The 13,477-nt window shown below is 42.7% G+C and overlaps 1 protein-coding gene across 2 annotated transcripts in view; it reads left to right on the forward strand.

Moving 5' to 3' along the window:
* SLC6A11 (solute carrier family 6 member 11) overlaps positions 1 to 13,477 on the forward strand; it is a 94,798-nt gene that overhangs the window by 65,047 nt on the left and 16,274 nt on the right. For both annotated transcript variants that reach the window (XM_072935068.1, XM_012571865.5), the window contains exon 8: positions 11,246 to 11,349. In XM_072935068.1, coding sequence (XP_072791169.1) covers positions 11,246 to 11,349 — 104 coding nt within the window. The remainder of the gene's footprint in view (positions 1 to 11,245; positions 11,350 to 13,477) is intronic.

The following is a 13,477-nucleotide window of genomic DNA, read 5'->3' on the forward strand; positions in this document are numbered from 1 at the left end:
TAAATATTTTGAAAGTCCTGTGGGTGCATTCTGGTGGATGTGGGAGCTGCCAAATCTCTCATCCTGAGAGCACTTGTTGGTAGTGTTTCAGTAAAGTGGAACTCTAATCAACACCCTCATTTTAAAAATTAGTTGACTGCACTTCCTGCATTTATTTTTAAAAATTGAGCATCTTTATTTATCATTTATGGGAAACATTAACAGGCTGCCTAAAAGACATGGTAATTCTGGTGTCTCTGGGACTGAAAATATATTAAATATACATGGAAATATATGAAATATGGAAAGATAAAGAAAAGCAATAGTTATTCTTTGTGCTTTTCCCATACCATACCCAGAACGAAATTAAAAAAAATGATTTTCAAATGCCTGAAGCTTTATATAGTGAAAGTGTAGGAAAAGGCAGAACCTACGATGCATTTGAGGCAAGAGGGCTCCCCAACAAATTGGAGCATGGGGATGCTCAGCAGTCAGTGATTTTACCTTGCCAGAGGGTGGGATGGTTTTCCATACCCAAAACACCCCAGAAGAAAAATGCAAAGCATCCTCCTGACTTTTTGCACTTTAAAGAAATGAAGAAGTGAATAAAAAGGTGCTGCTCCCAAGAGATATTGGGACACTTGGCCTCTTATCAATACCTTTTAAAAGGAGATATTGTGATTAAATATCAACACTTTTCTAAAAATATTTCCAGCTGCCAGTTTCCCAAAGCCAAGCTACCAATCCACTGAAAACAATTTTTTTTGTCCTATCTCTCAGGCACAAAATTGTTCCAGATACCATTTTTCCCCCAAAAATAATGTTACCATAAGGATATAAATTATTTTCTATGAATAATATCTCTGGGATATTCTGTGTACTTTATACTGCCAGATATCTCCTTCCATATGCTCCAGAACTAAATTAATGGAAAGCTGATACATATTTCAAGGGATTTGAATCCTGCCCTGAGAAAATGCTGACAGGGAAGTGAATTCAAAGCCTCTGGATTTCCCTGTCTCCTGTTGTGCCAAGCTGAGTGAGGTAACTTTGAGGATGAAAATGAACCAAAGAGAATCTGAGGCTCAGGAGACTGAAAGTGGAAATCAAAGACTGTTCCAGAGCTCTCAGCAGCCTGCTCTGGGTTTGGTTGCTGCCCTTGCCAGAGCCACTCATCCCTGTTCTCTGGAGGAGCATTCCAGCCCCTCTTTGCTCAGCCAGCACTCTGCAGTGGAGGGGGATGAACTTTATTTCTCTTTTTAACCAGAGTGGTTTGAGTTGGAAAGTGTCGGAATCTGTGGTATTGGTGATTCCGAGGTTGTAGAAAGTCTCTGTCTTTCTGCCCCGCTGCCAAAGCAGAAGCCATAATTGGTCTGTGCTGTTTCAAGGTTGTTTATTCTGTTTATCTCTAACATGTTCTGCTGCCCTGCCGCAGCTCTGTCCTGCAGGGCAGCGTGTGGGGCTCTGCCCTCAGTGGGATGGTACAAACATTAAATACCAGAAACTACCTGTGCTGGATTTACAATAACGTGCCAATATCTGTCACCTACGTTGGACAGTGTGTCCCCAGCCTGAACCAACAGAAAAATGCCAACACCACAGTGAAACATGGAGGGCATGAAGAAGGAGGAAAAGGACAAGGCACACCCAATTCCTCCATCTTGTCCCCTCTGAACCCTTAATCTAGAAACTTAAAATTTTACTTTTGCACCCGTGTCACACTTAATTATTACTCTTATCAAACACTCAGAGCTTGTAATTCATCCTGTAAGATTGAAAACTCTTTTCCATGGACAGAGATCACAGCCAGTGTCTCTGGGGGCTCTGTCCAGGGGGGTTCCTGACCCCTGCCAGGGTCCCAGACCTGCCAGGGCAGCCAGAGGGAAGCCCTGGATTCCCACAGGAAAGGATCTTACAGATCACCCCGTGCCACCCGCTGTGGTGGGACACTTTCCACTGTCCCAGGCTGCTCCCAGCCCTGTCCAGCCTGGCCTTGGGCACTGCCAGGGATCCAGGGGCAGCCACAGCTGCTCTGGGCACCTGTGCCAGGATTTTCTGCCCCCTCCTCTCTGTGAAAACCCTCATGATTTACTCAGAGAAGGACAACTTGCACCTTATGGCTGTTCCTCTTGGAACCACACCAAGGCAACCAAGATACCCCTAGATTTTAGATTAAGGAGTGTAGGAATATTTTACTCATGAAAGGCAATGAGAGGAAGGAAGAGAATTGCTCCTGTAAGTCCCTGAAGCTCCAGCACTTGATTTTCCAACTGGATGCTGCCACAGGAACATGCTACCGGTGTGGCTCCAGTATGGAGGAAGGTCCTGTCCCATTTTAACTGGGTGGTACTTGGCTGACAACACCCCCTGGGAAATTAGCATTTCAATACCTGTAAAGTGATCCCAGCTATAGTGCTGGGCTCCAAAGGCAGCAATGAATAAACAAAACTCGAGTATTTAGGTCCTTCTTCTCCCGAGTTTCCATTCTCCCAATGAATTTAGTGTATTCAGCCCTCTGGAAGTGACATTAGCAGAAGGTAGCAGAGAGACTGCCTAGCAACCCACAGAAACCCCAAAGAGAGGTGGAAAGGAAGTGATTTTCATGTAATTATTCACCCCTACAAAAGCTGTTGTCAGGTAGACACTAGAAACATAGCTGTTTTATTCTTCCCCTAACCTACTTTGAATCTTTTGAGAATCACTACCATTAAAGAGAGGGAAAAAGAGCTTAATTCAGCCATTTTCTGCCTGGCCGTTTAAGTGCTGTTTTCCTGCTCTAATGAAGGCTCTGCTTTCAGAAGCTGCGTTGTTTAGAAAGCCCTGGGTAGTAAACTTCAGCCACCAACTCACTCCTGCATCCAAAACTCACCGTTTCTGTTGCTGCTTCCCCACAATGCACAGCTCATATTTTGTTTGGGTTTAGTTCCCCATTTAATGGCATTTCCCACTGAGTTGGGAAAGATAAATTAATTTTTTTTTTTTCTAAGAAGGCATTTGGGGACAGGGGGCAGGGGCTAAAGAGCTTAATTCATTTTAGGTAACATGGTTGGTGTCAGGCTGCTTGGATCCAGTGGGTTTTATCCTTTATTTTCTTCAGCCAGGCACCCCAGTTTTGCCCTCAGCCACAACTCCTTGGAGCTTAGGCTGCTTGGAGATAACTGAGGGATATTTTTGTGCTATTCTTGCCATCTGGAGGAGCCTGGAGGAGCTGAGCTTCACTTGGCCAGCATCACACCAGACACTTCTACATCGATGGCTGTCACAAGCGCTGCCACTTCAAGCAGCCCGAGGCACATCTTCAGTGGATAATCTGATTTATATTCTTATTTTTCTACATTCACACTCCTAGCAGAGGTGCAATAAATGCAAAGAGGATAAAAGATGTTGAAAGCTGTCTTTTAAAGGGCTATATTCATTGGAAAATAAACATATCAGAAGTAAGTTGTATCAGAGATTGTGTTTGTTGAGGCAGCGGTATCCAGAGTCATTTATTGTGAAAAGCATCCTAAAAATCCTCAGGGCTTTAACCTGTGTCTGTAAAGTAATATTCTGCTCTGAAATTCTATTATAGCAAGATGTTTCAAGGTTCTAGTTCCAAGTGGAAAACTGTATTTTCATACCCAGAAAAAAGGTTTTCATTGGGACCGCAGAGATTTACTGGTTTAATTTTATGAAATAACTTCTTTTTCTGATTTTTAAACACAAAATGTTTCCTAAATTAACTCTGTTCAGAAGATTTGTATTATTTTTTAAAATTAAACATATACCAAGACTATTTTATAGTCAAATAAGTTTTCATATTTGACTTTTTTTTAGTCAATATGATAAACTATACAAATAGAACAACTGTGTGGACAGTATGGGCAAATGGAGATAATAAAGTTTATTCTTCCCTGTTTGATTTTGCCTGCAGGATTGATAGGAATGAGATATAGTCACTATGCTGCTAGTCAGGGAACAGCAGGATGCATGCAAGGAATGGATTTATTCCCTTTGAGCGTCTGCATCCCCCAAGTGTTTGGGTTATTTTATGAATAGAACAGAACTTTGACCTCTGAATTCTGTATTTTGGCAGCTGCACAGCCCAGACACTCAGCTGATTTCTGTGTTCACTGCTATTTAAGAAAAAATTTCACTTGATTGCAGGAGAGTGCCTGGAGAGCAAATGCAAACTGGTTGGTTTTATGTTTCCTGCCTTTGCACAGGGATTTGGGCTGGTGGCAGTGAATTGTGGTTTGTTCTTTGTGCAGAATCCGAAGGTGCTGCACCTTCCTGCTCAGCTGGGCAGATGTGGTGCCTCAGCCTCTCCTGCACCCCTTTCACAAAGCACTCTGCACTGAAAATACCCAAACTGCATCTCTGCCTGCCTTTGTAGGGGGTGCCATGTGAATATATAACATTTTTCAGCTGGAGAAACGTGGGAAGTGCTAAAGGAAGCAGCCAGGTGTAGCTCTGATGTCTCCCTCCCAGTGTCTGCAGCTCCCACACTCCCCCCTGCTGCCACACCAGGCCCAACAGAGCAGGATGAGATGTGGTTGGATGTTCTTTATAATGAAAAAGCCAGACAAAAAATCAATTTATTGCAATAAGAACAGAGGTAAAATGCTCAGTTCTCCACTACTATCTATTTTAGTATTATTCCTGGAAATATATTTATATATACACATAAAGATGGGACTTGTAGCAGAGGAGTGTAAGAAAATGCAATTTAGGGGGTGATTCTTTTCATTGCACATTACAGCAGAATAACTCTCAGTTCCCTGGTGTCACCAAAAGTTCAGCTTGGGGATAAAATCGTTCTTTATTGGAGAGACCTGGAAAAAGGAGTGTTGTAAATAGGAGATATTAAAACTCGCTGTGTGGGCAACTTCAGCAAGGCCAGAACACCCTGGTGGGATCTGTTTCTCCATGTGAGTGAACACTGATTTTTGGGGAGGTTCACAGCATGAGCACCCGAAATCAGAAAATCAGAGAAATCAGGCAACCCCGACTCAGGAAGAAATGATGATGTCTGCTCCAGATCAGAAGGCTGAAGCAAAGCTTTATTAAAACTATACTATATTATGTTAACACACTATTGAAAGAGATACTATCCTATTCCACATACTCACTTCTTACTTACCCATCTAACTCCAACTGTGGGGTGAAAACAGCAATTCCCCCTCGTTTTCAATCCCAGCTCCTCGCAGTGAATGATCCACTGATGGAAAAGAACTTCCCAGGATAGTGGAGATGAAAGCACACGGTGGAATTGGGACTTTGCCTTCTTCTAAAAACTATTAGAAACTGTATTTCTTTTGTCCTTTTTTTTTTTTTTTTAACATTTATTTTGGGGTTTCCCATGGTTTATGTCAGAAATTGTTCTGAGCTCTTCCAGCAGTGCTTGGAGCTGCTAAAGGCAGCACTCCCTGAACCTCTCCCACCTCATTCCAGAGGAGAGGAAGAAAGCCTGAAAGCCTTTGTTAGGGAGAGGTCTGGCAGGTACTTTTGAAATGCTTTGATTCTCCAAAAGCTTCTGTTAGTGCTCCTAATTAAACCTGTTGCTAATTGTCCCATGCCTGATGGGGTCACTCTTTAAGTGCAGATCTTACCTCGAGGTCACATTTTGATGGTTTCCTACAGTCCTGTCATACCTAAACCTATCTGGCAATAGGTTATTTTATTTAGGCATTTGTGATAAAATTCTGCAGTTATTCTATGCCCTAACCTTGAAATTTTACTTATTATCTCCTGACAGCCACGGCTTTATTTTTGAAATTCTCATTTGAAACTGAAGGCAAACTGCTTTTTATAATATAAACACTCCTGAGGTTCATCAAAAAGTAATGAATAATTTAAATTAAAAGACAACCTGGAGTGATTGCTCCTTCTCTGATAACAAAATGGGAAATAAATGACTTCAACATTTGGAACATCATGTTTTAAAGAGCAAGCAAATTTTAACTGGTCTGTGAGCTCTCCCATAGTCTCATGGTAGGATTGTCACTTACACTCTGGAATTAAGGATGCTTTCAGACTTGCTGTTCAATATCACTGCTAAGAATGAGAAGAAAAAAAAAGTGGATATTTATGCAGATTCCAACCAGTGCTTGGGCTTCAATGTGAAATTAATACCTTTGATTTTGACAGGAATTATCAAGGGAGCAACCAGAGCTGTGTGGGCTGTAGGACAGGCCAGGGGCAGACAGAAAACCAATATATTGGGTTTATTTACTGGGAGAGCCCTCCTGGTGCTCCGTTGTTGTTCCTGTTCACACGCAGACCCTTGGATGTGGCAGCTCAGCCATGACCCTGCAACCCCAGACTGTCCCCTGAGCAGCGTCCCACGGATCTGTGAAATGGAATTTCACACAAACCTGAGAAATGGAACTCAGAATTCTGCCAAAAGAGAAGGGGGGATGTTTGTGCTGCTTTACCCACACGAGAGAAGCTGCACATCAGCCCTTGGGCTGTAAAATGAACCTTCTCAGGTGACAACAGAATATATTTTCTTTTCCTAAAAAGCCCTGCCTATCTTTTGGGAGGATCAGACTGAAAATAGCTGCCTGATTGTCCCGTGTTGCCCATACATGGAACAATTTTACACAACTTTTTTTACACAACTACAAAAAAATTGTTGAGTTATTCAGCTGTTTGTCATGGAGGAAGTGCCAGTTAAAGTCAGAATGTCTTGGGAGAGGCTTCCTGCATCCACAGAAAGATTTTGCAATACTTGCACTATAGCTTGTTCAAAATATATCCAGAGAGTACAGAAAGTAAAGGGAAGGTACAAAGTTAGAGAAACCCCTGGAATTTGAGATATTCCTTCAGGTGCTCACCTGAAGGAATTGTGTTTTATTCCATGATTTTATTTTTTTCCAAAAGAAACAGCAATTCCATGACTTGTTTTTTATTCCACCTGAAGGAATTGCTTTTTGTTCCATGCATGATGGAAATAATCAACATCAACACACCACAGGATGTCCCCGAGGTCTCTGCTTTGTTCAGGCACTGAGCTCACCTCAGGACAGTTATGCAATATTTTGGTTTATCCCTCTCACCCCTTGCTTGGCCCTCTAAATTCACTGCATAAGGCTTGACCATCATTAAAAAAACCTGGCTCAGCCTTGCAAAGGGACTTATTTTTGCTCTGGCTATGTGCTTCAGATACCTCATTTCTTTTATTTTCAGTGTATGGCATGACCCCATCTTACTGACAGAAAGACTTTTATATTGAGACTAAAATGAGGGGCTGTCACTCTTCTGGGGATTTTCAATTTGAGGTTGGTTTGTTAAACTGTGGGGTTTTTCTTGTTTTTCAATAAGTGACTTTAATTCAGTGAGTGCTCAGTAACTTTCTCCTTCCCTTTGGACATGCATTAGGGGATCGCCAAGACAAGGAGCATGTGAGAAAAGGTTGCTTGAAGTGATTTATGGACATAACATCCCATAGAAACTTTATGGCAGGGACATGAAAAGAACCTAATTCTCCAGAGCAGGGCTCTGTTGTCTGCACTACAGCACATCCCCCTCCTTTCTTCCTTCTCCTGCTTTCACTGCATGAGCCACAAAGGAGGCAAGGGATCCTCCAGACAGCAGCATCCTGTCTTTGGCCAGCTCAATTCATCTCCCTGGGCAGAGAAAACACCCATGGAAATGGAGATTGTGTCCTAGACCTGCCACCAGAAGGCCAAATTGAGGTCACCCAGACAGAGTTAAAGCGGGGGCGTTGCCGAGAGCTGGATGTTGCAGAGCAGCACTTTCCATTTTTAGTAGAAAATGCTCCTGTTTATTGTTTTGTCAGGTTCTGTCCTTTGAAATTGCGATTTTTCAAATATCAGGATTAGTTATCAAAGTTTTTGAGCTTTAATTTTAATCTCGTTTAGGCATGGAAACTTTTAATATGAGTTGAATAAAGCTAAAAAATATCTATATCCATCCTTTAAAGTAGGAGCTGATAGAAACTAGAGAACAATTCCAATCCCAAGTTTGTGAGTGCTAAATTGAATTTATTATCACTGACCTAAGGGTTTTCAAGGTCCAAAGTTCATAAAGCACCCACAGGGTGTTCTCTGGTGTTTCTCTGGACTTTACTCATGGCAGAGAAGTGTTGAGCTGGGTCACCTTTCAGCCAGATGTCCTTTTTGGTCCCAGCTGCTGCCCCACATCTGCCTCTGTGTCCCTGCCCTTCAGAATGTCATTGCTCTGCACAGAAAGGGGAACAACTTCTGGTTCAAGGCAGACTCAGCACTCAGAAATATCCCATCATGGTTTGTGGCTGGGAGCCAGGTGGGTGGCACCTGGACGGCACCTGGATTTGGGATGTCTACAAGAGTCCATCGAGTTGGCATGAGAACAACTTCCCCTGAGGTGCCCTTTGGGGATGACCAAACTGGAGTGACACAGACTAATGAGCAATTAGACTAATGAACAATTTGAGACCTCACCAAGCTGTCCTGCCACGAACTGAGCGCTGCAGTCTGAGGCTAAATGTCAGATGGATCCTGGCTGTTGGGGGAGGAGATGGAGGACTGATCTGAAATGTCACCTTCAGGGCCTGAAAGTGTTGGTGTGGCTGGCAGTTCACACCAGGGTTACCCCAGCTCTTGGGTTTTTCAGCCACAGAAAATCTACCTGTGGTTTCTAAATTTGTGTTCCTGTTTGCCACTTTGCTGATCACTTCTTGCCATTTTAGAAACCTGAATGAATTAAATGTCACTTGTTCTCTGAGTATAAAAAACAAAAGAAGCTATACAGATTGTATCATTCCATTCAGCAAATAAAATTGCTTCTCCATTCTTATTTAAGCATCAGCCCTAAATTCTGGGGAATTTCTAGACTGATGTCATAGGTGCAACAAAACCTCTCTTCAGTCTGACTCCAGTTGTACAGACTATGTGACTGTTTCCTTGCAGAAGAGATTTCTCAGAGTGTTTGCCACTTTTCAGGCTGACTCCCTGTGGGATGTGACAGTCTCTGCTCCCTTTGAAGGACACAGCATCACTTGTGGCCAGAGTTTGATCTGTTTGCCTGTCTGGGCGCAGGGATGTGCTCTCTGCTCCTGAGCTCTGGAGCTGCTCCCCTCCAGCACAGCTCTCCTTTGGCCCAGCTGCAGCAGGACTTCCCTGCAGGTGATAGTAAAAGGGTTTTAAAATCATGGGGCTTTAGGGTTAAAAGGAAAATTAAGCTTAGTAGGCCCTGAAAAAAATAAATACCCTAGGTACATGAAGGCCTTGTACCTTGCTAGAACTGCACCTGTGTAGCTAGTACATGATAAATGATATAATTGTTAGATGTGATGATTGTTTAGTAATTAAATATAATTACTGTTTAATCATAAGAATAATAATGAGAAACTGTGGTCAGGGGCCTAAGAAAGATCACAAGAAACTCATGTCAATGTCTACAATAGACCAGTATAAGTTTAATAATTAATATGTAAGTTATATAAGGATAGAATATAGAATACATTGAACTCAAAAGCCGTGTCAGAGTCAGATTTGGGTCTGTACCCGTGATTCCCAGAGCTCTTGATAAAAGCACCTGCAGATAGTGATATCCTGTGATTCTGTGTGCTCCTGAATGCTGCCACAGGGACAATGCCTGTGGGGCTGTGCCAGGGGAAGGGAAGGGAAGGGAAGGGAAGGGAAGGGAAGGGAAGGGAAGGGAAGGGAAGGGAAGGGAAGGGAAGGGAAGGGAAGGGAAGGGAAGGGAAGGGAAGGGAAGGGAAGGGAAGGGAAGGGAAGGGAAGGGAAGGGAAGGGAAGGGAAGGGAAGGGAAGGGAAGGGAAGGGAAGGGAAGGGAAGGGAAGGGAAGGGAAGGGAAGGGAAGGGAAGGGAAGGGAAGGGAAGGGAAGGGAAGGGAAGGGAAGGGAAGGGAAAGGGAAGGGAAGGATCCGTGTGCTGATCCAGTTTCCCAGCTTTCATCTGGGCCCTGCAGACAGAGCATTTTCAGCTGACCCATGCTCCTCACAGCTTTTTGGGAGCTTCCAGTCTTGTTAAAGAGCGTGTCTGTCAAAAGCCTCTCTGTGTGCAGCTTTTCCTGGTGAAGCTGTGGGATGTAACCAGCTGTGTCTTATTCGGGCCGACAGCAACGAAACTCTGTAAGCCTCTGATGTAAATCAAATGTGATCTTAATGTTGTTTCTAAGCAGAAACACTCAACAGCTCCAGAGAGCAAGGTCTCACTTGATCAGCTGTAAAACAAACACATCCCCTTGGTGTGTTTAGGAGGATTTGATGGCTGTTATTAGTACTGAAATCGTTCCCTGTGCTCCCTCTTCCCTGGCTGGAGTGGCTGCACAGCCACTGCCTCTGATCCTCGCTCAGGGTTTGCTGCTTTGGTTGCTCTGCTTTAACAAAGGGCTTAAAGAGATCATTTCTCCCAGGAAAACAGGGGCAGGATTTTATTGGATGGCAGCTCTGTGGCTTTGGGTTCTCCATGTCACCCTCAAGTTAAACCAGGACCTCAGGGGATACCTTCAGCTCCAGCGGGAACACACCCACACTGGTCAAGTGAAATAAATTGCTTTGTTGCAGTACTTTTAAAGGAAAATGAACCTGCTCATTAATGTTCTGAGGTTGCTCTGAGGAGAAGAATCTCACTGTGTCGACTCACGCTTCCATTTCTCTGATTTAAAATTGTTTGCATCACTTTAGGATATGAATGTTCCCACAATGGCATTACAAAGCTACTGACTCTTTAAGCTCTACAGAACTTTTATTTGTTGATTGTACAGTGACCAGAACTGTAACTTTGTGCCTGTTGAAGCCATTAAATTTTGCTGAAAACATCCTTTTTCTGGATAAGTTATCCCTTCTTTCCCCAGCTTAGTTTATCTATTTTCTAGGAATAGCATATTTTGTCTTTAGAGCATTTATTCACACTAAATTTTAAAATTTGAATAAATAACTGTCCACCAGGAGTGAGATAAATGCTGGTGATTCTATTTAGGCTGAAATTACTAAAACTGTCTAAAAGAAATTAATGAATTGAATGGGTGAGGTTCTTCTCTAGGAATTCTGTCTCCCTTTCCATTCCAGGAACGGAAATTCTGTCTCCCTCTTCATTCTAGGAATTCTGTCTCCCTTTAGGCTGAGCCTGTAAAGACCAGCTGGGATGGGAACTTCCCTCTCAGCACATTATTTTTTGAAGGTTATGAATTGTAAAAGCTTTGCCAGACCCTCGTAAGGTGCAGAGCCACCTGTGCAGATTTAGCAGCCAATATTTGGCAGGAGGGTGATTTCTCCTGGCTGGGTTCTGAAGCTCTCCCTGCTCTCTGTCTCCAGGTGTGGGTGGATGCTGGCACACAGATCTTCTTCTCCTACGCCATCTGCCTGGGCTGCCTGACAGCCCTGGGGAGTTACAACAACTACAACAACAACTGCTACAGGTAACAGCCTCCAGGCTGGGATTCTGCTCTTGGGCTGACCTTTGGAACCACTTCCCTTCGCCTTTTTCCGTGGATGACCGTAAACACACACACGTGTTTTTGTAGGCCAGAGATCTGTAATGTTTCTTGGAACTGCTCCAGAGGAGCTCTGCTCCAAAACATGGTGTTTTCATCCTTTTTGGTCAAATCTGAGCCTTCCACAACCCCTCAGCACACACCAATACTTGGCTTTTAAAATTTTAAAAGTTTAATAATAAAATGGTTATACAAATAATAATACAATTAGAGTAATAAAATTTAGAGTTAGGACGATTACAAGACAATAAAAAGCAAAGAATTACAGACATCCAGATGCTCTCAGACACCAAGTCATGAGAAGCATCCCTTGTGAACAAAGGAATAACCTTAAAAGCAACAGCCTGTTGCATATTCATATATCTCATACATGATGCATAAATTCCTTGCAAATTCAGAACTTTTCTGGTTTTTGTCAACTTCTTCCCCTTAATCCTGGTGGCTCTAAAACGACGGACAGAAGGTGGAAGAATGTTTGTCTTTTCTGATAAGGAGGCTGGAACTTTTTATGGGCCCCCTTCACTGACATATCTGTGTGAAGAGTTTCTTGATTATCTCATCTTGCTTGAGTTTCTAACAAATCCTATATTGCAGAGTTTCTATTTGAACATTATGTTGTAACCTAAAAATACATTTAACACACCACTTAGGAGAATTAATACAGCATAACTTTCTAACATTACACATATAATATTCATTGTAAGATTTGCGAAAAGCCAGTCATAAAATGTGCATTTTTCACATGGAGATAGACATTTCATGTTAAAATACAGGGTTTCAGACAGGTATCATTGAATGTCTCTGCATTACTTAAGCTGCTTTTTAAAAAGTACCACCAAAAATTGTCATTAAAAATCACCTCAGTTTGGTCTGTGCTCTGACTGCCACATTTCCCCATTTTTTGGGAAGTCTGCAGGCCCCAACCCAGAGGGAATAGGGAGCATTTAATGGCCTATCTCTGCATTCCCAAGGAGGGAAGTGCCAATGACTTCAGGAGGTTTTCACCTCTCCTGAGTCAATGCCTGAAGGATTGATCTGCACAAAATCCCAATTCCACATTAGTGGCATGGGCAGCAATATGAGCACTAGTCATTTCTTCTGGAATTCATGGGTATTGAATTAATTCTCCTAAAATTCCTACAAGGACAGTTTGGTTGTAGTGACTCCCTGAAGATCTCCAGACTGAGAATTAAAATATCATTTTTCTGTAAAGAAAATAACATGGTCCAAAAGTGAAAGAATCCTAAACACCCCCCCCCCCCCAAATTTATTTAAATTCTCATTTACAGTTTTGCTTGGAGACCTTAGGAGGCAGTTTTAAGAAATGCTCCTTCTTTCCATGTCTTAGCAAGACAAAATGTTTTGCTGCAGAAAGTGGTGTGAGACCCTTACAACCTTCAGAGCTGCTGCTAATGAACCTTTTCCCTAATTAGCACAAGCTTTGGCAAAGGCACCACTCCTCTCTTATTCAGTTTTATTTCTATTTATTTCCAGCTGTATCCCAGCTAGAAACTGTCAGTGCCCCAAGGAGTGTAGGAATGCTTTTCCTGAGGTTTGTTTTTTTTTTTTTACAAAAAGCAGGAGTTTGGATTTGTGGAATTTTCCTTCCTTCCCCCTGAGCCTGGAGCTCAGCTGGTAAAACTCTGCTCTGAAGCTCCTGAGCAGGATGCTGCAGCCAAACACCTTTTACTCCATCCAGGCCCCACAATTCCCCTCACAAAACATTTCCCAAATTTCCCAGCTAGGAAATAGATGTTAATGTGTCCTGACATGTGAATTTTAATGAGTCTGAGGGAAGGGGTAGGACAGCAGTGAAGAGCAGAACGTGGCCAAGCTGGGCAGGGCAAGACATAAACAGAGCTCTGATGTGAAAACTACAATTTTGTATTCTAACCAGCACTTAAAAAAATAAAATCAAGCTGGGAGGTTTTTCTCCTGCAATTCCCACAGTCTGATTGTAACATCAGCGTTTTCTGCTCTGTTTTACTCCATTTTTTTCCTTAAGGTAAAATTGCAGTGGAAAATAGTGGCAAGAGGTATTTCAGTGGGAAAT

The sequence above is a fragment of the Taeniopygia guttata genome, chromosome 12 (assembly GCF_048771995.1).
Source record: "Taeniopygia guttata chromosome 12, bTaeGut7.mat, whole genome shotgun sequence".
In the NCBI taxonomy this organism is placed as follows: Eukaryota; Metazoa; Chordata; class Aves; order Passeriformes; family Estrildidae; genus Taeniopygia; species Taeniopygia guttata.